The sequence below is a fragment of the Herpailurus yagouaroundi genome, unplaced genomic scaffold, assembly GCF_014898765.1.
Source record: "Herpailurus yagouaroundi ecotype Mexico unplaced genomic scaffold, PumYag 139, whole genome shotgun sequence".
NCBI classification, from domain to species: Eukaryota; Metazoa; Chordata; class Mammalia; order Carnivora; family Felidae; genus Herpailurus; species Herpailurus yagouaroundi.
The window spans coordinates 26,460,096-26,487,204 of record NW_024412394.1 but is presented as its reverse complement, the minus strand read 5'-3'; the positions used below and the strand labels follow the sequence as shown (position 1 = coordinate 26,487,204).

Genomic DNA, 27,109 nt, shown 5'->3' with positions numbered 1-27,109 from the left:
GATTCAGACCATATTTTAAGTAAACAGAACATCATAGTCAGTGATAAGATGCTAATGAGACTAAAAAAAAAGTGCTACTGAAAATTAAGAAGAGAAATTCTGCTTCAACTACCGTTTACTGTTGTGGAAGAGCTTTGAAATAAGACAAAAACATTAAGACAATGAAACAAGACAAATGTAAATAAGAGATATAAATGATAAAATAAATACAACATAGTTTTTATTTACATTTTATAACCCAAATATAAACCTGAAATCTAGCAGAATTTTTTATTTTTTAATAAAAAATCATCTTAATAATGATATACAAAAAAACTCAACAAAATTTTACATATTCCAGTTAACTAAAGGTTATTCTAGCAAAGATGATCTATATGACAACAGAACAAAAAGCATATAATTTCTAGGAATAACCCTCTTAAGTAGTGTGAAAGACCTATTTCAAAGTAACTGGTAGGATATTGCTAGTAATTGTACAGGAACTTGAATAAATAGAAAACAAGTGGGGAAATTTAATAGCATAAGTATTCAAAGTTTGTGATTACCAAAGAAATACAAGAACTACTGTATAACATGACTAGGAAAACTAGAAAGTATACCAGTTCCAGTTAGAATTAAATTGACCTGTGAATGACACAAGACAAACAAAACACCTGGCTAAAAAAAAAAACAAAAAAAAAAGATTGAAGTTTTATTCACCTGTTAATGTAAGAAATAACCTGGCTGTTGTGACATCATCATCACCCTGAATCCAGGCTCCTTAACTAGTTGCTCTGCCATCCTCCCCATGTTGCTTCCACCTCATGCTTTTAGATAGCTTGTTGATCTCTGGCAATCCTAGCTTTATTCCAGCAAGAATGAGGTAAAAACAATGAGGAGAATGCCCACTCCATGGAAGAGCACCTCCCAGCATTTCACATCTTCCTTTTTACCTCACATTAACCAGAACTTAGTCACATTGGAATACTTAATATCAAGAAAGGCTGAGAAATATAGTCTTTCCTTTAGTGAATAGAAAGGCTTACTAGGGGAAAAAATATCAGAGATTATTAAGGAAAAATATATAGTCTCTTCAATAGGCACATAGAGGAGATAAAATGTTGAAATGCTTCTAGATATGTATTTTGTTTTGATGTTTTATGAAATAATAGAGATGAGAAATATTAATCTGTCTCTGTAAAAGAAGGAATTGCTCTATCAAAAACATTTTTTTCATCAGGCAGAGTTAAACATGCAAGGAAGAGTTCACTCAAGACTATTGCAATAGGGGAGAGTGATTGAACTCCACTCTGCTGAGACAAAACACACAAACGTTTAAGTTCTGTAGACAGCTAGTAGAAAATTAGTAGAGGATATTAATGGGTAGGTTAGTGTAATTAAGCAATCTGTGTTTACTCTTTGGCACTAATCTCAATTACACTCCTAACTTCCTGGAGACACTGGCATCTACTTCATTGATGATTACATTTCAAAGGGATGACTCCCAGGTCCTTGAGAAAGATGGTCCTGGTAAGAGGCTGGGAGAAGATTTACATCTCAAAGGGACAGAAAAAAAAATTTACAGTTCAATGTTTTCTAAAGAAATGCCCTAACAAAAAAGGGAGGTCAGAGCCCTATAGTCTAGAAGCCAGTTTAATGTAGTCAAACTGAAGAAAACATTAAGGCCATCTTAGTCGTAACTTTATTTCAGATATAATAGGGCTGGGAACAAGAACAGGCAGTGTGGTAGGGTAGGTGGTTGAGCAATTAATTATACAACAGTAAAATTGTGGTCTCAGACTTAGCTTTTATAATTTCTAAATATAATATTTGCTCCCCAGATATACCTGGAAGAACAGCTCTTTAAATGAAGAGGACTTTGCCATGGATGCTAATTTGGGGCCTGTAAAAGAAATGGGAGTTAAGCTCCAGATAACTTCAAATAGCTACAAAAAAATAGGGGCTCTGGGGCACCTAGGTGGTTCAGTTGGTTAAGCTTTCGACTTGATTTTGGCTCAGGTTGTGATGTCACAGTTACACAGTTCAATTCCTGGGATTGAGTACTGGGCTCCAGGCTGACAGTATGGAACCTGCTTGGGATTCTCTTTCGTGTCTGTCTGTCTGTCTGTCTCTCTCTCAAAAATAAATAAACTTAAAAAATAGGGGCTCTGTACCAGAAGGTGAGTACCCAAAAGGATCACTTCAATTTATTACATAAAATGCTGTTACCATAGAAGCATAAACAAAGTCTGGTCCAAATGACCCAGAGTATTGATCTAACTGAATTCCCTTTAGATATTGGGCTGACAAAAGTACTGATATGGAATATTGCTCTGGCAGTGTGTTGGGTGCTGAGTTAGGTGTCTGTGGGGGTATGATATGGGGGAGATTGTATAAGCAAATGCCTCGAGACTTATATTCATAAATAACTAACTATAATGAGCTTTGTATTAAAAAATATTCTAGAATGTGAGCAAGCTAGAATTACTGAGACCTTTTTTTCACGTTTTGTAAGTTGATCTCTATACACCATAATGTAGTGATTTAGTATCTTGAGGTAAATGCTACTAGACTATTTTTCCTTTGTGTCATAATTGTGCTGACTTAGAAAAGGATAGCGCTTGAATTATCCCTTATGGCATAATGTTGCTATTCGGAGCAGCTTTGTCTTTATGTAACCTGTATCCAAGATTCACATTTTTTCCTCGTGTTTGTTTTCGTTTTTCCACCTTATCCTCTGAGTTAGCATGGTAAAGCACAAGGCCTTTTCTGAGTTTGCATTAAACAATGTGGAAATTTCTGTGACATATTTCCTCTCCAGTTAGCAATCAGTGGGTTTCAGTGTCCTTCTCATTAGGCCAGTCTAGGGTGTTCACTATCCAGCTGCTTTAAAATTCTGGAGCTTACTATTGCAGGGGACTTACACTAGATTTTGCCTCAGAGTGAGTCCCCTTTACAACAAATTGTGCCACCTGAAAATTTGAAATTTGAAATGGACAGCCTGTTTCATATTGTACCTTCATACTGTTTAATTCTTGCTTACTCTCAAATATAACATTTGAATCTAACTCTTGATGTAGAGGAAAGGTGAAGTAGACTGACTGAAGGGATAAATACTTATAGCTCTTTAAGCTGTCATGTCATTCTGCAGCCTAAGAATACCAGTAGGCTTCCTGTGGTACAGTGGTCATGTCAAAATTCTGTACCAGTTTGTAGAAGGTAAGAGGATATTTGAAAAATGACACAGAATTTCAAAATCTCCCTTGATCCCTTCACCTTGACAGAATCAGAATCTTTCTGCTAACCAAGAATTAAAGTCTTCGGAATCTGTAGTCACAATGTAAAATTGGAATAGTGATCACTCTTACTGTTGTTGTCGCCGTCATCATCATCACCATCATAATCATTGTTTGTACCGTTTATTGCAGACCTGAGGTGGGAACATTCCTGGGTAGGAATTACACCAGGTAGTAAAGTAAATTACACCAGTAGTCACTTCTTGACAATTAGAGAAAGGACATACATAATCCTATTCCATGAACTAAAATGTATTGTCAGCCTAATAGTACACATACTTTGCTTGATGCTGAAGGTACAAAGGTACATAAGTTATGGGACTTGCCTTTGTATTTATAGTTTATAGAGAGAAACAGACACAAAGGAATGATTGCAATCATATCACATGCACCATAGTGACACAGAGGAGAGGATTCAGATCAGCTTGAAAATTGAGGCCAAGGTGATCCTTGTAGAAGAATAAGAATATAGATTAAAATGGGTGAAAGGGGAGTTACCTTTTATATACATGAAAGAGAACCCTGCTAGAAAGCAATCATCAGCTACTTCATTATAACCTCTTAATCAATTACTTAGATGAGAAAATTCTGTAGGTTGGTATTTTTGAAGCCCTGGAGAATGGATAGATTTTGAAAAATAGGGATGGACATATGCAAAGTTATAGGGAGCAAACTCTTAGAAAAAACTGGACTTCTAGAGGAATATCCCAGAGACAGGATGTGGGACGTTTGCAACATGACAAGTAGACATGTTTTGTTTAGAGCAGAGAAAAGGATACAGAAAATGTATCGGTGTCAATTACCTTTCTGGTTATTTTTATATTTCATGTCATTAAATACAACTTATAACTTGTATAGTATTATCTACCTATGAAAAATGAGAAAATTCAAGTCAGAATGTAAAGCAAAGGCAGTCAGTGGGCACACAATTATATTTTGGATTTTGAGCCACCTGAGTGGCTTAGTTAAGCATCCGATTCTTGATTTTGGCTCAGGTCATGATCTCACAGTTCATGAGATCAAGCCCTAGTTAGGCTCTGTGCTGATGGTGCAGAGCCTACTTGAATTTTCCCTCTCCCTCTCTCTCTGCCTCTCTCTCTCTCTCTTTCTCTCTCTCTCAAAATAAATAAATAAACTTAAATCAAAATTAAATTTACTAAGCTTTGTTGTATTGGTTAGAAAGGAAATTAAAGATTGTGAGAACAGTTACAGAATTATTTCAGTAATCCAAATTCAGTGGGATTTAAGCTAAAATGGCAGAGAATAAACAATATAAAAAGAAGTGAGGAAAAGGAAATGTAAGCCAAAGATATTCCAAAGTTTTTCCGTTTGAATGAATGAAAACCAAGAGTTAACTCTAAAAGAAAACTCCTTTATTGAAGGAGAGTAGGTTTTGAGTGTTGCTAAGATATCAGAAAAGACATGACCTGATAGTGACAAGATATGACACTGAAGTTCTGGATAGGCAATGAAGGAGAAATAGAATTGGGAATTTTCAGTGGAGAGAGAGAGATTTATTTCTTACCTATCATGATGCAGCTATTTGCGTAGCTCTCATTACCTTGATCTCTCTGGCCCTATTGGGCACACGCGTCAAAGGCAGCATTTATTGTTAAACCCATAAATGGGAGGTTATGTCCCCTACCTCCCTTTCAGTCCTTCATACTTGATTAGTTCAGAATGGCAAATCTAACTACTGCCATTGCTATTGATGGCCTTGTGTGCTCCTCTGTAGATGGGCATCGTACAGGCTCCTTAATAGCTTGACTACAAGACAGATGATCCTCAGCAACTACTCAGCATGTTTAAGCAGAGTTTCCCTTTTCTTCTGCTTCTTTGTCTTTTTTTCCTTTGCACTTCAGCAATAAAAAGAGAACTGGTAGGGCTGGAAGGAAATTGGAGCCAAATCCGTAAGAGCCTCTTAAATGAAATATCAAGCACTAGCTCCTCAGCATAAGTGGTTTCCACATAGCCATTCATTGTGAGCCCCTGCTGGGGTGAACCAAAGTGTCCAGTGAATTGGACGTGCTTAGCTCTATGGCCTGAGATCAGTCTTAGGAGAAAGGTCCTAAAAGCAAACACATTTAAACATGAGTTGATTTTCACTGTCCAGTTGTTTGTTTGCTGCCATGAAAGAATTAAATCACATATATCCCAAATTTATGAAGATCAAATGAAATAGGTAGTGGAAAATTATACAACAAATCTGCAAAAAATGAGTTGATTTAACATATTGATAAGTGTAATTTCATTTTTTTTTCAACGTTTTTATTTATTTTTGGGACAGAGAGAGACAGAGCATGAACGGGGGTGGGGCAGAGAGAGAGGGAGACACAGAATCGGAAACAGGCTCCAGGCTCTGAGCCATCAGCCCAGAGCCTGACGCAGGGCTCGAACTCACGGACCGCGAGATCGTGACCTGGCTGAAGTCGGATGCTTAACCGACTGCGCCACCCAGGCGCCCCTGTAATTTCAAATTCTAAGTGTATGTAAACCTTTACCCATATTGAGTATAAAGATTATATTCGTAATACTTAGGAAAATATTTTTGGATTACACTGTTTATAATAAGTTATCTCAAATTTTGATATGATAAAATATAAAAGAATATCAACTATTGAATTAGTAACCTTTATAGTTACACATAGGAATATATAAAATATATTTTTATCTGGGATAAATATCTGTTTATCTGGGGAGCCAGTGAGCTTTTCTTACTACATGGTATATATTAGACTTCTCCAGAGAAGCAGTACCAACAGGGTATATGTATATGTATATGTATATGTATATGTATATGTATATGTGTATGTATATGTACATGTACAGGTATAGGTATATAAATATGTATATGTATATGTATATGTATGTGTGTGTATGTGTGTATACATGTATATGTATTAGATATCTAAAAGGAGAAATACTAAGGAAATCAGTTCAAGCCATTATGGATGATAAGATATGCATGATCGTGCTCTCTGCAAGCTGGAGAAATAGGAAATACAATGATATAATTCAATTCGAGCCCCAAGGCCTGACTAATGGATGGCCACTGGTGTAAGTCCAAGAATCTGAAAATTTGAGAACCTGAAGCTTCAGTGTTTGAGAGGAAGAGATGATGGATGTGCACCCAAGAAGAAAGAGAATTTCCCCTCCTCTGTCTTTTTGTTCTAGTAGGGTCCTCAATAGACTGGATGATGTCAGCTATATTGGTGCAGGTGGATCTTCTTTACTCAAGTCTACTGATTCAAATACTAATCTCTTCTGGGAGAATCCAGTCATGGTCTATTCAGGCTGCTGTAAAAAACTACCACAGACTGGGTAGCTTATGAACAACAGACATTTATTTCTCATAGTTCTAGTGGTTAGGAAATACAGGATCATGCAACTAGCAATTTGGTGTTTTGTTAGTGAGGACTTCTTGGTTCAGAGATGGCTATCTTTTAACTGTGTCATCACATGATGGAATAGACTGGGAGCTCTGTTGAGCCTCTTTGGTAAAGGCACTAATCCCATTCATGAGGGCTCCACCCTCATGTCCTAATCACCTCCCTAGGGCCCTTCCTCCTAATTCCACCACCTCGTGTGTTAGCATTTCAACCTGTGACTTTTGGGAGAACACAAACATTCAGACTACAGTATGGTGGTAGTCTAGATACTTAGAGGAGGAAATGAAGTCAGAAAGTATAAAGGCTTTCATGATAATTTGTATAGTGGACAAACATACAACAAAGTGACCTAGTTACTGTATTCTGTATATTAGGACATGTTACACACACATGTGCATAAACATGTTAACTGTTTATTGCACACTTGGCTATTAAAGTGGTATGATTGAGGGACGGCTGCATGGCTCAGTTTGTGGAGTGTCTGACTTTTGTTTTCAGCTCAGGTCAAGATCCCAGGATCATGGGATCAAGCCCCTCATCAGGCTCCATACTGGGTGTGGATTCTGTAAGGGATTCTTACTCCCTTTATTTCTGACTATCTCCCTTGCTTACGCTTGCTCATTCTCTCTCTCAAATAAATTAAATACATAAATACAATTTTTTAAAAACTGATACAATTCAATGAACAATTTTAAAATAGATTCTTTGAGGTGAAACAGTTGAATTAAAACCACAGTGAGATACCACCTCACACCTTTCAGAATAAACATTAACAACTTGGCAACAACAGATGTTGGCAAGGATGCAGAGAAAGAGGATCTCTTTTGCACTGTGGGTGGGAATGCAAACTGGTGCAGCCACTCTGTAAAACAGTATGGAGGTTCCTCAAAAAACTAGAAATAGAACTACCTTACAACCCAGCAATTGCACTATTAGGTATTTATCCAAGGGATACAGGTATGCTGTTTCAATGGGGTACATGCACCCCAATGTTTATAGCAGCACTATCAACAATAGCCAAAGTATGGAAAGAGCCCAAATTGTCCATCAATGGATGAATGGATAAAAAAGATATGGTATATATATACAGTGAAGTATTACTTGGCAATGAAAAAGAATGAAACCTTGCCATTTGCAACTATGTGGATGGAACTAGAGGGGATTATGCTAAGCCAAATTAGTCAGAGAAAGACAAATATCATATGACTTCACTCATATAAGTATTTTAAGATACAAAACAGATGAACATAAGGGAAGGGAAGTAAAAGTAATATAAAAACAGGGAGGGGGACAAAACACAAGAGACTCTTAAATATGGAGAATAAACAGAGGGTTGCTGGAGGGGTTGTGGGAGGGGGAGAAGGGCTAAATGGGTAAGGGGCATTAAGGAATCTACTCTTGAAATCATTGTTGCACTATATGCTAACTAACTTGGATGTAAATTAAAAAATAAATTAATTTAGGGGCGCCTGGGTGGCGCAGTCGGTTGAGCATCCGACTTCAGCCAGGTCACGCTCTCACGGTCCGTGAGTTCGAGCCCCGCGTCGGGCTCTGGGCTGATGGCTCAGAGCCTGGAGCCTGTTTCCGATTCTGTGTCTCCTTCTCTCTCTGCCCCTCCCCCGTTCATGCTCTGTTTCTCTCTGTCCCAAAAATAAATAAACGTTGAAAAAAAAAATTAAAAAAAAAAATAATTTAAAGAATAAAAAAAAATAAAAAACAGCAATAACTCATTTTAACTGTAATGGTAATATTTATTTAATCCAATTAGAAACAAATCAAAATGTTATAAATAATTTTTAAAAGCACAGATAAAAGGAATATGATACAACATTAATTTGTATCGCTAAATATTTGCTATCAGTAACTCGTATGTACATTGAATTTTTCTTGTGTAGTAGAAATATTAATTAAAAATAAATTTCAGAGTGAAAACTAGAGGGGCACCTGGGTGACTCAGTCGTTTAAGCATCCAACTTCAGCTCAGGTCATCATCTCATGGTTAATGGGTTCGAGCCCCATGTCGAGCTGTCTATTGACAGCTCAGAGCCTGGAGCCTGCTTCAGGTTCTGTGTGTGTGTGTGTGTGTGTGTGTGTGTGTGTGTGTGTGTGTCTCTGGCCCTCGCCTGCACATACTCTGTCTTTCTCTGTCTCTCAAATATGAATAAATGTTAAAAAATAGTTAATAAATTTTAAAAGGAGAGAAAACTAGACAGAGGGAGAAAAGAAAGATAATAATAGACGGATAAGCACTGTTTCATTTGAAGAAGTTTCTAGTGAGAATTTGAGCATCTAATCATTTCACAAACTGTTTTTTCTTCCCCCTAGGTTTTGGGGATTTTGCAAGAATAGGTCTCACTTTTTCTCTTAACTTCCACACCTGCTACTCACTACATGGTCCATGACTGGCTGGGTTTTGCTTTAACCACCTCTACTGAAATTATTGTCATCATGGTCAACAGTGATGGCTTAACTGCTAAAAATAAGTGAACATGTTTCAAGCCTCAGTTCCTTTTGTCTCTCCATAGCATTTCACATTCCTTTATCTTCCAAACACTTTATGCTTGATTTTCCATGTAATCCTCCCCAGGTTTTACTCTTGCCTTTTACTCTTTCTCTTCTGTCTTGCTCAAGTCATCATTTACCTCAACTTTCTCTGAAATCCGATACTCTCCAAAACTTTGCCCTTAACCCTGTTTCCTTTTACTCCCTATACGTAATTTCATATATTTTTATATCTTCACTCAGTTCTGCAAGGTCATTTCCTCAAAGGCAGATGTACTGACAGGTGTATCTGTCAGGGTCCAAACAGTTACAACAGCACAACATGTTACAACAATTCAAGCAGGATTTATTTACCTGGTAACAGTAATACAAAGGGGGAATGGAGTGTGATCAGACCACAGAGATAGTGTAGAAACCCCAGGCAGGTAGCTGATAAGCTGTTACCACCCTTGGGCCCAAAAGGACAAAGGAAGGGGAAGATATGGAGGAGCAATAACTTCGATCAAGGGATTCAGCCAGCTTGACATGGCCTCAGAGAGGGAGATCCGCAGGGATAAATATTACCCTAACTTCAGTCTCCTGCTTCCCTCCCAACTCTGGCTAGGGTTCCTCATTGGGCCAAATAAACCAAAAGCCACAGAGCATAAGAGCCCTGTTGATGTAGTCAGATGGGTCAGTTCCCTGGACACAGACCAGAGTAGAACAAGCTGGAGAGTGAATCTAGAAGAGCAAACTGAAATATCTGGTACAGTGACATAGACTGAGCATAGTATGTGTCTTTTTGTTATATTGATACATTTTAAATACACAGACATCAAACACACACACAGTTTTTCAAAACAATTTTTTTTAATGTTTATCTATTTTTGAGAGAGAGAGAGAGTGTGAGCCAGGGAGGGGCAGAGAGAGAGTGAGACACCGAATCTGAAGCAGGCTCCAGGCTCTGAGCTGTCAGCACGGAGCCCAACACGGGCTTCGAACCCACGAACCATGAGATCATGACATGAGCCGAAGTTGGACGCTTAACCGACTGAGCCACCCAGGCACCCCTACACACACTGGTTTTCAAACTAGCATATCCTGTGAAGTGTCATAAATCTTTTTAAATAATGGGATAGTATAATGCTTTTTAAATAATGAGAAAACAGGCACAATGATACAAAAACAAGGTTAGACAGAGAAGGCCAATAATTGTTCAATCAGGACCTCCTGGGAGCAGAACCATGATAAGTCACTAATTTCTAAAATCTAGCTTTCTTGTACCGATTCTCTAGAGAACAGAATCTGAATTAAAACTTTATGTTGAGTATAGTCACCAGAATGAGAGGAAAAGGGGAGTGAAGCAGAGAAGAATGACGATAAATAGAGAGGTGTGCATTACTGAGGGGACCACAAATTTGTAACAGTCACAGTTCCGCCATGTGGGACAGCTTTTTTTTTTAATATTTTTATTTTTGAGCCAGAGAGAGAGAGAGAGAACATGTGGGGAAGGGGCAAAGAGAGAGGGGACAGAGGATCCAAAGCAGGCTCTGCCCTGACAGCTTTGGTGCTGACAGCAGTGAGCCCACTATGGGGCTCAGACCTACAAACCATGAGATCATGACCTGATCTGAAGTCGGATGTTCAATGGGTGGAGCCACACAACTGCCCCTGCCAAGTGGGACATCTTATGAGGGCTCATACAGGACATCATAACAATAGTCTCTGGGGGAGAAAGGAGATGAATATACTCACTGGCCCCCCTTTTTGCCCTTCTGTTGGGTAAAGTTCATCCCCTTCAGGGTTAATTCCCCTGAATTTACAAGTTGTCTCTCTGGCCACTCCATTTAGACTTGAAGGAAGCCAGAGTCTAGCTGGTTCTGGGCTCTGGTCCAGTGGTCCCTCTGGATATGGTGTCATGTGAGGGATCATTCAGTGTAGACCTGAATGATACCTTCTTTAATGGAATGAGAGATGAAACACTGGTGCTCACCATGGTGGTCAGAAATCCTAAGGAAATATTAAGGACTGAAATTATTTGTGCTGATGGTTGTGGCATCAGCAGCTACCCAGGACCCTATCTATAGTGATATGAATAAGGCAATACTTTGTTAGCTGTTTTCATAAGAAAGCCGGTGTATAAAATATAATGCCTATTTATGACTTACAATGAAAAATGTGACTTTGAGACACTTACATTTAAATCTAGGCATATCATTCCACTTTGCATAAAACCTGCCAACACCTACAACAGTGTTTCTTAAGAGTTTCTGCTGTGTGTAATTAAAGGCTGAGAAGAGTAAACAAATACTCACAGATGTCTGCCTTATTCCAGTAGCAGAGGGCAAAGAAAATTTCATGAAAATGTAATGTTTTATCTTAAGTCTCACAAATATTAATTATTAAACTATTTAAATGATACATTAATTTGAGGAATATTGATGTTCCTGGAAACCCCTGTATTTACCTTATGGATTTTAGTACTTCCTGACATATTTGAAAGCATTGACTTGTAGAATAAAGTCCAGCCTTCTCAACATGATATGGAATGGTCTTTCTGATCAAGACCCTACACATTTATTCACCTATTTCACAAACACTGAATGTCATCACTATTCAAGAGACTGGACTCCACTGAAGAGGGAAGAAATTTATATAATCCCTGAGCTTATAGTTCAGATTCTAGGGGAAAATACAAATAAATAAGCTATTACTGTATAAAGTGGTAACACTTCTGATAGAGGTATGGGGGCTAAATATATGGGATGTGTCTAAAGTAGATTTGAGTGTCAGGCAAAGCTTTCTAGAAGAACCGTATTCTAAGTTAAGAATTGAAATATAAATTGGCCTCAACCAGCTAAAGTTAGAACAAAGCATAAGAGAACAAATTGTTCAGAAACTGAGATTAAAGATGAGATACCTCCTGAGGCAGAACCAGCTTGCCAATAGCTTTGAAAGCTGTGATAATCACATTAAAGTTGATACTGAGAGAAACAGGGAGTCTCTGAATGTGCTAAGGGGAATAATGTGATCAGGTTCACATTTTAACATGATCACCCTCTTTGCATTGTGGTGAATGAATTGACAGAATCATGACTGAAGGCAAGGAAGCCAAATGGATTGTTTTTGCAATCACTTGGGCAAGAAGTGGTGATAGTAAAAAGAGGACTTAGTTTTGAGGTACATACTGATGAATTGAATAGACCCTGGTAATGGAATGTATGTGTGACCTGAGGAAAAGGGAGTAGGAAGGATTATGTTCAAGCTTCTAATTTGACTTTGGGCCATGTGGGAGAGCCAGGAAAGGGAAGGAAGTTTAAGGGACAGAGCAAGTAAGAGCCCATGTACCTGTGGGACTTCGCAGGGAGTCGCAGGCTTGCATGTTTGGCTCTGATCTGAAACTCTAAAGAGAAGTTGGGACTTTTCAACATCTATAAGACAGTCTGTTCAAAAGCTGACATTTAAGAATATTCCATTTATAATCCCATCACAATTTATATTTACTTCCACATCCATTCTCTGTAATTAGAAAAAATTTCCAACTATATCAATAATGGAAATATTTCACACTTTTCTACATGTTGTTTCTTCAGCCTAGGATAGATAACCTTTGCTATCTGGGAATCTCTTCTCCATACTTCAGGATTCAGATCAATTGACCTCTCTGTGAAGCCTTCTTAAATTCTTGATATGGTCTTAATTTCTTCCTTCTATGTATTACCATAGCACCTTTTTCCATTTGAAACTTGTCCTGATTTACTTATTTGGCTTTCATTCTGACTCACTTCACTGAAGCTTTTCGACTAGAAAAGAAGTAACAACTATGATAAATTAGTTCTGTATGATTTTTCTTGCATTGTGCCTCCGTATTGGTGCCACATTGTTCTCCTTCAAAGTGAATCCCCCTTGGCATTCCTGAGATACTTTAATATACTCAATTAAGTAAGATTGCCCCACATGTCAGATGCAGCCCGAGTTTATTGTTGGTTATTAACCACAGCTATGCAATAATTCTCTGAGACCCATTTATTCTTACCTTGAATAGTACTGGTAGTTCTCTGAAATATAGTGTTAAAATTCATAGAGATTATGGAGTTGAGCCGCCGGAAAGGTTATTAAACATATCTACCTTAAGATAAGCTGAAACATTATAAATATTTTAAGGCAATTCGTTTGAATGTATAAGAAGTGATGATTCATGGGCAGACTGTCTCTACTGTCTTGAGGACATTGCTGGTTAAAGCCAATGGCCCAGCTTTCACAGACAAGCCATTAATAGATGTTCATATTCGACAAGGCTAAATCCATTGCTTCAGTAATATAATACTGAGAGTTTAAGAACAAGATGAGATAGACAATGCTGCTTCAATATCCGCAAGTATCCTTTGCTTCAGCACCTTTTGATATGCTTATTTATTTTCTGAGGTCATCTAGTGTATTTTTGAAAAAGATTAATATACAAAAATAACATTCTTTTCTATTCCAAGGTTTATATAAAGAAAAATAGTATGGCAAACATTTCTAAAAACAATGAAAGGGCTCTATTTGGATCTTTCCTTAGAACTTAAACGGAAATTGATTTAGGGTGTGAGTACCTGAGCTTGTTCTTTGTAATACAGTAAAATTTTAAGGAATGATTTTACATTTGGATTCGAGTTTAATTTTTGTGTGCATACTTTAAGATTCCCAAACTAATATATCAGGTTCTTCACAGTAGTGAGAAACCAATGACTACCTTTTAATGTAAGCCATCACATTTTTGAAAGTAAAACTATTGTGTCTAGTATTTTTCTGTAGCCTTTTGAATTTTGAAATGAACAGTTTTTTTCTACATTGCTTTAGCTGTTTGTGGCTCTCTTGCATTAGGGCTAATAGGTTAAAATAAACCTCTTAAATCATTCTCCTGATATAATAAGGCATTTGTAATAGCCATATGGTTTTCTCTTTAGAGAAATGATTATATCCCTTGGCTACATTGCCTGCAGTTCTGCTAGCTGCCCCCTGGCAAATGATGATATTGAGGGTTGTGATTTCGTGACCCAACTGAGCAAGAATATAATGAAATGGATCACCATTTACTTGTAAAGGATACATTTTACTGATTTTTCACACAAAGTGGTGATATAAGTTCATGTGCTCAAGTTTCTTCTCCCAAATTGCCAAAGAAATACTTTTTAAGTGGAAAAAAAATCAGTTCTGGAAAAAGGAGATAGATACTACCATTTATGTAAGGAATCATCCCATTAGATCAAGATTGAGACCACTTGTGCCCAGCATGAAATTTATATCTTCCATATCACTAAATGGTAATTGTTCCTTAGTTACCTAAACCCAAAATCTGAGATTCACCTATGCTTTTTCATCTTTCTCTCTGAACTACCTATTCACTACTTCACTTCCAGATCTACCCTCCATCTTTTTCCACCCTGCTTGGTACCCTGGGAGGCTGACATCTATGGGCCACAACCACCCAGCTCCCTTTGGCCTCTGACCTTCAGTTTGGCCAAAGAGATGGCAGGACATTGAAGGAATAGAAAGAGGAAGAGGTCAAGTTATTCTGTTTTCTCTCAGCTGCATATAAATTTGTGGTGGCTGCATTCCTTACTCCAAGACCACAGCTCTTCTCAGGTGCCCCTTCTTCTGTACGTCCATCTTTGTCCACAGCACAGAAAGTACTTCATTTTCTTGCCCATTCAGGTTCAATGACAGTGACAGATTTGTTCCTTGGGACACTTTTCAATCACTTGTTGATTCTCTTAAGCTTTTCCAACTTGAAAATAGTCTCTTCATTAAACTCACTTGTTACTCTTTCTGAATGTGCATCTGTTTTCTGACAGTCCCTGACTGATGCATACCTCATATATGAAATTGATCACAAAGTCATTTCGGAAACCAAATGTGACTTTGTTACAGAGTTAACATTTGTTAAGTAGAGCCCCACATGTTACATGGTGAGCCGTGGTTCAACAGAAGACCACATTGGAATAGAAATAAAGAAGTTTATTTTTCACAAATTCTGGAGGAAGTAACCATCATGCCTTGAGGAGTCATGCCGGAGGTCAAAGCAGGGTTCAAGCAGAGAGAGAGGAAGAGTATCTGAAATAAATGCCTTATTAGGGTGTGTAGCAGGAATGCTTTGGGGTTCCTAGACCAAAGCTAGATGCGTCAGTTCAAACCAAAAGGAACAGGATTTTGGTAAGCTCCATGGGGATCTTACCCAGGTGGCACATGAGGATAAGTCAGGGGAGGTGGGGGAGACTGCTTATCACAAAGGCAGTAGGGAAGTCATATTAGGAACTTACATTTACTTGTGACTCTGCCAACTGTTACCTAGGGCTTGCACTCATGGGAATGACTTATGACACTTCAAGGACTTTGTGGGCTGCTTGACCACAAAATGGATGCCAAGGCAACAATATTATAGAATAATTTAACTAAACTCTCAATAACAAATCCTTCTGAAATGCTATCACTTCACTATACCCCCAATAACATACTCTTAGTTCAAGTTCCAATCTGATTATTTTTATTCCTATAATACTTGAATTACTTCTGGCTACTATTCCCTCACAAACTATTCTTCACATTAAAACCAGAAAGGTAGCTCAAAACAGATATGGATTATTGATTTCCTGCTTAAAACGTTCATGGCTTCACATTGCCTTTAAATTTGGCCAACAAATCTCCCCATAATCCAGCCCCTGCCTGTCTCCCAAGACTCACCTGTTGGTGTTTGCATGCGTGTGCTTCTTTGCCTACAGGCTTCTTTGCCCATCCTTCTCTAGCCAACTGCTGTTTTTTTTAAGACTCAGCTATAAACCTCATGAAGAAGCCTTTCTGATAGCTTTTGCTCTACTCTTACCGTAACAGCTGTCTACAACACTGCCATCAGTACATCTGTTTGTCCCCTGCCAGGAATAAAAAATTTGAAAAGTTTTAGTTCAAGGTTCAAACTATATGGGTTCAAATCCATATGTTTGCCTATGATATTGAGCAAGTTTATTAAGTGTGTACCTCTGTTTTCTCATCTGTAAATTTAGGAAAATAAAAATGGTCACTTTTTGTATTGTGAGAATAAAATTATGTTAGCACATTTGCAACATTTGAGCAGTGCTGAGTTTAGTTAGCACTTAATGCATTATGCAGTCTTGCATTGCTCAATTTTTTTTTCTCAACCCCATAAGATGGAAAGCTTATAAATAGGAGGGCCCCGGTTCTACTACTGAGCATATTGAGTGAGTTTCTGGTGCATAGAGAGAATTCCATAAGTCCTTTTATGTTGAATAAATGAATGAATGATGTGCAGTGAATTCTGGATTAATTGACATGTCATTTCTCTTGACCCATCTTTTTTTTTTTTTTTTTTTTTTCAAATCCTGGCTGGTAATGTCTAGATCTAGATTCCTTAAAGGAGTTCTTTTTATGAAATAAATACTCTGGGGTTCCTATGAATGTGAGAAAGTTATTCTCTCATTTTAAGACTAGAAGACAAATTTGCATTTGTTTTTGCCAGTGCACATGTTCTTATAGCTGGAGTTAAGTATGTGACTTTAATCATGACATATTGATTGTTAACTTTCCTGTCTCTGATTTGCATGCACTTTCCAGGTAATAAGTAATAATACATTTTCAATCCCGACTGATATTTTAGTATATTCTTCTTTCCTGTATGTTTTATGCTAACTTGGAAGTATTCCAGAGTAATATCTCTCCATAAAGGAAATGTAATTAATATAATAAATGTTTCCATTTGACATAAAACACCTACTAAAAAGGCTGCATATTTTTATATTCCTTATTGTCAATAGTGGAAAGATATTCAGACTTCAGTGATTTACAAAACTAAATGTAGCCATTTAGTAAAAATGTTCTTTTAGTAAAAAATACTGTTTTTATAAGTATGTTATTTTAAATTTAATTTGCTCTTAAAAATCTAAATAATACAAGCATTAGATTGTGAATTTGTAGATTTCTTTAAGGATCCATGATGTAGAGTTCAGTATCCATAATGATCCATTAAATTTTATATTTAAAAATGATTTGTTTCTTTTTATGCCACACCTCAGAATGTGTCTATGGATTAGAAAATTTATAAAATCAAAAAATATATCTTTAGCAATTATTATATATCAGAACTGATATAGCTAAGTAAGTAAATAAAGTTGCTTTAAGATTTTAAGCCCTAAAAAGAGAAATAATCATAGAATAACAATTAAGTGTTCGATGGTACAAATATACAAAATAATATTAAGCATTTTCTAAGAATTATAAGCTGTACACCCATATCTAAGTCTACTCCTATAAAGAATATATGGAGAACTACAAAAACTTAAAGATACAGACACATATTCACATGCAACATTCATATATATTAGTATTGAAAAAAATAAAGTGTTCATTTAACAGTCATGTATTTTGAGAAGTTCCTGGAAAATTAAAGAAAAATAAAATGGTGACTTCCATTTTGGGTAATGTAGTGGTTGAAAAACATTCCAACTATAAGTCAGACATAAAATATAGGCTAAAGTAGAGCCTATATTAAATAGGCTCTTTAAATATTAAAATAATTTTAATAAATTATTAAAATACCAAACTAATGAGAAAAATCCTTACCACCCCCCCCCCAAAAAAAATGAAAGGAAAAAAAAAAAAACTATCTGACAAAAATTTTCCTGACTGTGCATTAGCTTTAGGTAGGAGGGAAAAAATCTTCCCCAATTATGTATAATACTGTAATTGAAGAAACTCTGTGTTCTTTTTCTCTTGGGGGAAATATTTTATATCTTTTAGAACCATGTATTTTGGAGTATGATTCAAGTACAAAATGCTCTTATTGCAAATAAATAATAGTAACTTTAACTGAGGGTACTCATTTAAATTAAAGCATATCAGAGAGGAAGGAGGTGGGATTGAGTGACATAGGTGAAGGGGAATTAAGAGTACACTTATCATGAGGAGCCTGAGTAATGTTGTGTAGAATTGTTGGATCACTATATTGTATACCTGAAACTAATTTAACACTGCATGTTAACCATACTGGAATTAAAATTTAAAACTTAATAAAAATTAAAAAAAACTATAACAACAAACCAGCTCACTATGGAGGTTTGTGATCCAAACCTGTATATCATTAACTTATTCAAAATATTTGTTGACTTGGTTCCAGGGATTATACTATAAATGAGCCACTTCCTATTTATTTAAAAATCTTAAAGAAACATTTATTTTTTAGTGTTTCCAGGTTGAAATTGCCCTCATGGAATGAACAAAAGCAAATATAAGTCCTCTAAGAAATGCCTTACACTAAGGCCTCAAAGTATTCTCACAGATATAGTTCCAAAGAATATGAGTTTACAGTGAAAATATTATAAGACATTTGAAAGGGAATAAAAATCACCCTGAGAGATGAGACAGCAGAAAGAAGAGGAGGTGACTTGGATCTGCAAAGACCAGATGTTATTATTACCAGATACAGAATAAAAAAAATTTATGCTTGATTTTTTTAAGAAGTAAAAGAGGGAAGTTAGAGTATGAGTAAAGAAAAAGATACCATGAAAACTGAACAGAGAGCTTTTAACACAAGTAAATAGAAGTGTAAAAAGTGAAAAAATAATAATTTAAATTGAAAAATTGACAAGTTAAACAGCAATTAGAACTATAAAGAGGGGCGCCTGGGTAGCTCTGTCGGTTAAACATCCAACTCTTGATTTCAGCTCAGATCATGATATCATGGTTCATGAGTTCAAACCCTGCAGTAGGAACACAGCAGTTGGAGCCCTGCACTGGTCCGTGCAGAGTCTGTTTTGAGATTCTCTCTGCCCCTCCCTGGCACATGCTCGTGCGCGCTCTCTCTCTCTCTCTCTCTCTCTCTCTCTCAAAATAAAGAGCTGTGATGATAAATAATGAATGGAATAATATATCTGAAGAAACTATTATGAATTGAGAGAGATGTTGCAAAAGGAGCTGAAGACATGGAAGATAAAATGAGAACATTTTATTTCATCTAATGTTTTAATAGAAGAATTTAAAATGAATGTGGGAAAGCTATCATTTTTCCAGAATATGTGAAAAGCATAGATGCTTCATATAGAAAATCTCCCCAGAAAAAAACTAAGCTAGATGAATAAAAATAATTCTATATCTCAACATATCACAGTGGAAAAACTGGAAAGAAAAAGACCAAAAAGAACATTTTGAAGGTATTCAGAGAAGAGAAACAAGTTTTCTACAATAAAAGGATAATTGCATGTAGCAAATTAATTGTCAACAGAAATAACAGGAGACGGAAAACTGAAAACACTACAAAATTCTCAGAAAGACCAGGAAATATTATTTGAAAAGACATGGACTAGAGCAGTATCTGTCATATATAATTATCTCCTATAAATTGAAGTAAAAATACTGAAAAATATTTTAAAAGTTATATAAGATGTGGTTAGAACATACTTGTATTGGACATACATTAAAGCACTGGAGGCAGGCAAAACCAAAAAGTGAGATGGAACCAAATCATAGAAGAACGTGTATTTCAATTGGAATAATTTTTGGTATGAGAGTAACAAGAACAAGAACAGTGAGAAGGATAAATTACAGAAAAACAGGAACTAAAGTCAGATACTGAAAAGAAAATACAAATGTAGAAGAACTGACAGAAGGTAGAAAAGATATTTTACTAGTTTTTTTAAAAGGAGGGGGGCGTAGAATTTCAGATGTGGAAAGGAAGAAAAGGAAAGAAATCCAACATTTCTGCTATTTGACTGATTTGGCATATTGGCAGAAAGCATTGATTTAATTCCCATGCAGGGTTGGACTCGGGAATCAAGATCAGGACAGCTTGCACCTTCTCCCTGATCAGGAACAATCCTCAGTAGGGCTGACATGGGAAAAGAAAATCATAACCAATCAGTGAGAGTACAGCTCTTCAAAATTACCCACCCTGTGTATTGAGGGACAGCAGCGGCTTGGAATGCCTTGGGGTACTATTCTGCTTAACACACAGCAATTCTGCGAACTTCGGTTATGTGAGAATGCTTGTGATCTAAGGAAACTTATCTATGAATATGTAAGAGCTAAAACATACAAGATTGTGAGAATGAGAAATGTATTTCTTTAGTGAGAAAAATTGGGACAATGTCAAAACAAGATCTTTTAAAATCCCACTATTATGTTAATAGTGAATGAATTTACTTGTGCTTTAAATGTGAAATATTGGGGCATCTGTGTGGCTTAGTTGGTTAAGCATCTGACTTCTGTTCAGGTCATGATCTCACAGTTCGTGAGTTTGAGCTCCATGTCAGGCTCTGTGCTGACAGCTCAGAGCCTGGATCCTGCTTGGGATTCTCTCTCTCTCTCTCTCTCTCTCTCTCTCTGCCCCTCACCACTTGTGCTTGTTCTCTCTCTCTCTCCAAAATAAACTTTAGGAAAAAATAAAATAAAATGTTAAATATTGCATTTGTTATTAGGATATGATTATTCTATTGCATAATGTTATGTGAAAAAAAGAAGAGTAATAATACCTGGGATTCGTGTTTTCAGATCAATTCTTCCAGGTATAATTTTTGTTTGATATTTAATTTTTGTCTTGAATGGCAAATGAGAATTTTATAAGTACTAACAGTAATTTTACATATTTCCTCTTTTAATGTAGTTATGGTAATTGAATACATCTTAAATAGCAAACATTTTTCTGTGTTTTGCTTTCAGAAAGAATTCACTATTAGATCAAACTAAAGACAAGACAACATGAATTTTGAAGCTAGTAGACAATGCTGACAATTTAAATAAAATTTTGAAGCCATTTTTCAGTACGTTTCAAGCTCTATTTGATAGCATGATGTTCTCATGATTTTGATAGAGCAGAAATTAAATTCTTTGAGTTTATTCCTATTCGCCACCACCACTAAAAGATGACTAGATGTTGACAGTTACGCTAAATGGGAACTGAGGGCCTGACCACTAAGAAACTCCACAGAAATAGTATAATTTTAGGGAAGACAAAATATAAAATTAGGTTATGTTGATGTTTGCACACCTCTCAATCTACTAAAATTCATTGACTCTTGTACTTAAAATGGGTATCCTCTGCAAAGTATATCTATATACCTATTAAAATAAATGTATGACCCAGATATTAGAGGAAAAACTTGAAACAGCTTAAATATATTAATTCCAAACTGATAGAAGCAATAATGTATAGTTAAACAGTATAACACTTTGCAACTTAAAAAGGAAAATGAAAAACTGTACCTACTGATAGGGCAGCATGCTAAGAATTATTTTTAGGTGAAAAAGTAAAGAGCAAATGAGCATATCCTAGTAGGTGAAAAGATAAAGTAGAAGGGAGTATGTATGTTTATACAACTATTCTCATTTTTAAAAAACAGTATACATATTATTTGTACATCAAGTATATGTCTTTTATTGCCTAGATTATTTTCCCACTTTAAAAATTTAATTATAATGATTTTTGAAGATTTCTTTCCCCCTATACTGTTAAGAGCCACAAACTCAAGACTCCTCTGGCTAAGTTTTTCTTTTTAATACTTCCTCATAATTCCAAAAACCCTGCTTCTCTGCTTATGAAGCAGGGCTTCATAATTTTGAGTGAGTCCATTCTTTCTTCTAAGAAATTGAAGCCAGACAAATGTATGCTAAACAGTGATAAAGTCAGCTAACAAGTAAAATCCCTCAGGCTGAAACAATGTGAATTGCTTGCTGCCTGCCAGGCAAATGATTTTGTAGAACTTTCTGGAAATGAGAGAATGGCAGGAATGAGACAATGAGTGGAGGGTCTTCCTTTCTTCCACCCAGAACTCCCACAACATGATTAGTAATCACTGTCATATCAAGGTGCCTTTCTCTAAGGATCAGGCTTAATTTTGAGTAAAATTAGCATTTCATTCAATCATTAATTCATTCAGAAAAAGGTCTTTAGAGATTACTGCTTGTTATACCAATGACTGGTTCATCACTATATCCTTGTCCAGAGATACCCAAGAGACAATCCAGCAGATTCTTTATACTTATTATTTTAGACTGATAGTAATAAGAAAGGCAATGAAGTTTTACAATATTATTGGTTTAAAAGTGTTGAAAACCCTGAATCCTGATTTATTTGTAAGCTTTCATATAGTCATGATTTTTAGAATGAAAGCAATTATAAATTTAATGCTCCTTTTGTACATTACTAATTATATCAGTATGACTATCATCTAATTGTATTTAATGTCCATGTTTATTTGTTTATGTTTAACCTATTTTACATAAAGTAAAAATAAGTTAAAATGTTATCAGAAGAAATTTTTGTTTCTTTTTAAATCTATTAAAATTGTATAAAGTTTACTTTAATTCTAAAATAGGTGAGGTTATGACATAATTTATAATTTAAGAAAAGAAAAACACTGAAAGTGAAGGGCTGTTAATAGTGATATATCAAATACCAAATTTGACCTTAAAAACAGAATATGTTAAATTAATGCTGTTTTCAAAATTTGATTTATGGCCCTGCTGTTTTAATTGATGGATCAATTAACAGTAATTATTTTTGTATAATCAGCTAGCAGCTGAAATGTGCAACATATTGATTTTTTCAGGTGAGACATAGACTCCCTTAGCAGCTACTGTAGAAGAAAGAAGTAGTGACATTTAATTCAGTCTAATTTATTCCTGAAAGAGATAATTGACTACAGTTCATGAAGTCTATAGAAGAGATAGATGAAATGGTGAAATCATTTAGAAACAATGAAATAAAAATTAAATTAGAATACGGAATACTGAGTAATAAATCCCATGAATTTCAAATTAGCATTGCTTAATGGAAGTTACTTTAAAGGGACAAATTTATACTATGAGTACAAATGGGGAGAATTATGCTAATCTAACGGAATGAAATCTGAGAAAGTTGATTGCAAGATTGCATCAGAAGTGTTAGAATTTATATTATTTATAAAACCAAACATGGTGTGTAATGGAGTTATGAAATGGACCCTAAATATAAACTTATTTTCACTTGCTATTTTTCTTGTTGGTACTGTGGTACATTGGATGTTTACAAAAATTATTCAAATTAGTTTATAAAATATTTCTTGAAAAGTCTACTTGAGGATTATCATTTTTGTTAGGGATAACATGAAGAAATGAGCAGAGATGATCCATCCATTCTTTGTGGACATTGAGGAGAGAGAAGACAGTTTGGCTTCATCAAAAATATAAATATATGGTTACAACCTGTGATAAACATCATAAGTAGAAATTTCAGGTTGCAAGAGCATTGTAAAACAAAAGAAATGACCTGCCAATTAATATTATTTTGGTTTTGGTAAAATGTTTTAATAATTTATCTATTTCATTTTCTTCAGCTTTTTTATTCCAATAAATTGACATGGTAATAGACAGGAATGCAAAAATGACTGAGTCTCTGAACGTCAGTCTGAAGATAACTTTTGAACGGACTTCTTTTGCCAAAGTTTTATCTTTATGACAATGTACAAAATAAAAATTTACTCAGATAGTTAAGCTGTTGTTTATTTGTTATTGCAGGAAGATTTTTTTTATATTAAAAAGATAATTCTCCTAGTGATTTTTATTAAATGAAAATTCCAAAAGCACTGCTTCCAAACAGTAATGTAACACTCAGGAGCACTCTGAAGACATCAATTCATTTGTTTACTATGAATAAGGAATTCTGCCAAAATGAGGAGTTTGTGTGTGGGGGGAAGGTAGAAAAACAATGACCAATGTACAGCCTGTAGCTCTACCTAAAATTAAAAAATGTACTCCAAGCCAGTGGAAAATATTCCAGCAGTGGTACATTGACATACGGAATTTTAAAGATGAAAGAAATACCAATTTCATCTTAAGGACCAATGAAGAAGGAAGGCTATCTAGAGGAAATAAGATAGATTTTGACTTGGCACTTTAGGTGAAACTTAGATAGCAAGAGAGGAGCAACAATGCGTAGAAAGTAGTTCAACAAACTGCATAAATTCAGAACGTTCGGAGTTTTGAAGGAATAGTCATCTCATTGGGTATGAGAGAAGTTAAGGTATTTATTAGGAATCATGATAAAGTGAGCTGGAAAACAAAGAAGAATTCCATTACCAAGAGGCTTTGAATATAAAAGTAAGGAACTTCAACTTAATTCAAAGGGATTTTGTTGTTGTTTCATTATTTATTAAGGAAGAAAAAAATTAAACTGGTAGTAAAATTTGTGGGAAAAAAATTTAAGAGAATCACTTGCAGGCATTTCTAAGGTACCTCTGGGGTAACTCTTGAATGCAAGTCACTTTGAGGAATACACATTTCTAGTAATCAACCTAGAAATAATTCAAGTGCAAGCGGTTTTACCATTAAAATGTAACATGGCCTCATTTTTTTTTTTTTAACTTAGGTTCATGAGGGTTAAAATAGTCAAAGTAGAGCTATACTTAGCCACATTCTGATTCTTTTATGTAAGAAAACACTTAGGCTTATGGAGGCTGATACATTCAGGTTTCTTAAGTACTTAGAAGAAATTAATTTAGCTTCTCAGAACCACATAGATGGACTATAGCTCTGTGATCCACCTGAGGTCACATTCTAGAGCTCAGGCATTTTCAACATTTGTAAATCCCACAACTGGAAACCAAACATAATTCTCTTTACCCTAGGTTAAACCGCTGATATGTGTTGTTTTTATTTCATCTTATTTTAAACCAGAGTTTCTGTTATTTCTGTTTAAATTCATGTACTTTTACTTATATTGTGTTTTCTGATCTTGTTATAAATCTAGATCCCAGGAGTCCACTCTGTCTACAGTGTCTTCTGTTGCTCCTTCTAGTGCAACAGAAGGGGTTGACTCCACGTGGACCTCCCTCGGCACCCCTCCTGTAGCGCCACCCGTGTGCCAGGAGAACCTGTGTTACAATGGAGGCACTTGTCATCCTGTCTCCCTCTCCAGCGGTACCTTCTCATTCCACTGTGACTGTCCGCTACATTTTACTGGCCGTTTCTGTGAACAAGGTAATCGATCTTCATTGTTTTTAAAAAGTTCTCTAGAGGTGACAAGAGAATTACAACCTTATAGTAAGCATGTTGACAGAAACAAGAAACATCTGTATAATTTTATTTAAAAACGAATTATGATAGAACACTTTTGGTTCAGTATTGTAGAAGCAAACCTAAGATTTTATTTTCTCCATTAGGATTGCCGTTCAAAATATATTTTCAGCTGCCACAAAAAATAAGTTTAGGTGGAAATGTAGTGTTCTTCATGTAGTTTGTTCTAAAAATATGGTGTGTCCATCTTTTGTCAGCATAGAAACAATTAGGTTCTATTGTATACTATTTTTATTGCTTAATTATTAATCACATCAGTGTTTTTTTGTATTTCGTAAGCAGATCCCCATATTTAAATTATTTTGTTAAGATTGGTTTTTTTTTGATACTTAAGAACATGGTTTTAGCATTAATGGAGCTGTTTATGAATCAAAAGAGAATTTCCCTATTGCAAACATCTAATGGCCTCCTAAGAGTCACTCAGTTAATTAAAGCAGTGATGGGCAATTAGAGCCAGAAACGCCCTGGGCAGATTACAAAGGCATTAGGTCATGATGCATGTCCTTACACTAATAGCTGAAAAGTGACATTGTTTTCTATGTGAAATTAATCACTGGTTCTAAATTGAGGAGGTGAGGATGGGGATTACTATTGGATAGTGATTCATATGGCAGAGAATTTCATTATTTGTCCAAGATTGTGTTTAAATCCTTTTTCAACACCAAAATGTGAGACCTCTGGAAGCAAACTCATAGGCACATATATGTTATTCAGCTCTTCTTGCCAAATGACCCTGTGTGACTGTTATGTGTTAATATTCAGCCAAGTAAACAAGTAAATATAGTTAAAAGCAAAAAAAATGGAAACATGGTCTATTTTCAGTCTCATTGTATAAATAATATGTATCCTTAAAGTCTATTTTTTAACTGTAAAATGCTTTTGAAAACATCACTTTGCTTGATTTTTGAGTGAATATTTCATATGTCTGCAAAATATGAGACTTGCCAATTCTGCTACAGTATGAGACCATTTATACTACATTCTGTAAATAGAGTTCTAGGAACATAATTTGGACTGTAAAGCTCTTTTAGATCCACACTTAGCCATTTAAATCTCTGAGAGGGCTTTTTCTTTTTTTAATTTCATGCTAGGTAGAGTTTTAGAAAAATACCCTTCTTAATTATTTTTATTTTTATAATAAATTATTTTATTTATTAATATACTAGATTAATTTATTAATCTATACTTTGATTTTTAATGTTTTTTTTAAATCAAATTTACTAGTGATAGTGAAATTGATGTAATGAAATGAGGAGTCTTTAGTTATTGGCTATATCTCATGGTCAGTCATACACATTAGACTACAAATGACCCCCCAGCCATAATCCTTATCTCTCCTACTGAATCCCCCGTTCTCCCTCCTTTAACTCCTTACTGAACAGCTTTAACACTGGATGTACAGACCTGTACTTTCTCCAGAAAGATATAAATCCAGGCTTATTTGGAGTTAAACCCAAGGCTTGACTGTGGTTTAATTCTATTTGGTGTTTTGGGTTGCAGAATGTAGAAAATTGACCTCAGGAAAAGGACTGGGAATCTCTGTTTATATTTGTTGTTAGGGATATTTTATTTTTCTCTTTTCAGCATTATTAATCACTTCCTGCCTTTTACATTCTAATGTTTTTCCTATTGAATTTATAATATTTTAAAAACTAATAATTGGATTATGTGCATTGCAAAAATTAGGTAATCCAGTATAGAGTACTAATTTCTGAGTGCAAAATAATCAGAAACTGTGAGTAAATAATTATTGCCAATTACAGACTTTTTAAAGAACTTTGAGTAATATCTGAGCTTGTGTGATACTCTAAACAAAATTTATGCAATAGAACTCTTTTTTTATAGTATGAGTTGTCATAGTATTATCTT

At 35.4% G+C, this 27,109-nt stretch overlaps 1 protein-coding gene across 1 annotated transcript in view; it reads left to right on the top strand.

Moving 5' to 3' along the window:
- The window catches only part of LOC121029631 (protein eyes shut homolog), a 790,730-nt gene that overhangs the window by 306,093 nt on the left and 457,528 nt on the right, over positions 1-27,109 (top strand). Inside the window, exon 8 of the mRNA XM_040473865.1 lies at positions 24,915-25,144. Coding sequence (XP_040329799.1) covers positions 24,915-25,144 — 230 coding nt within the window. The remainder of the gene's footprint in view (positions 1-24,914; positions 25,145-27,109) is intronic.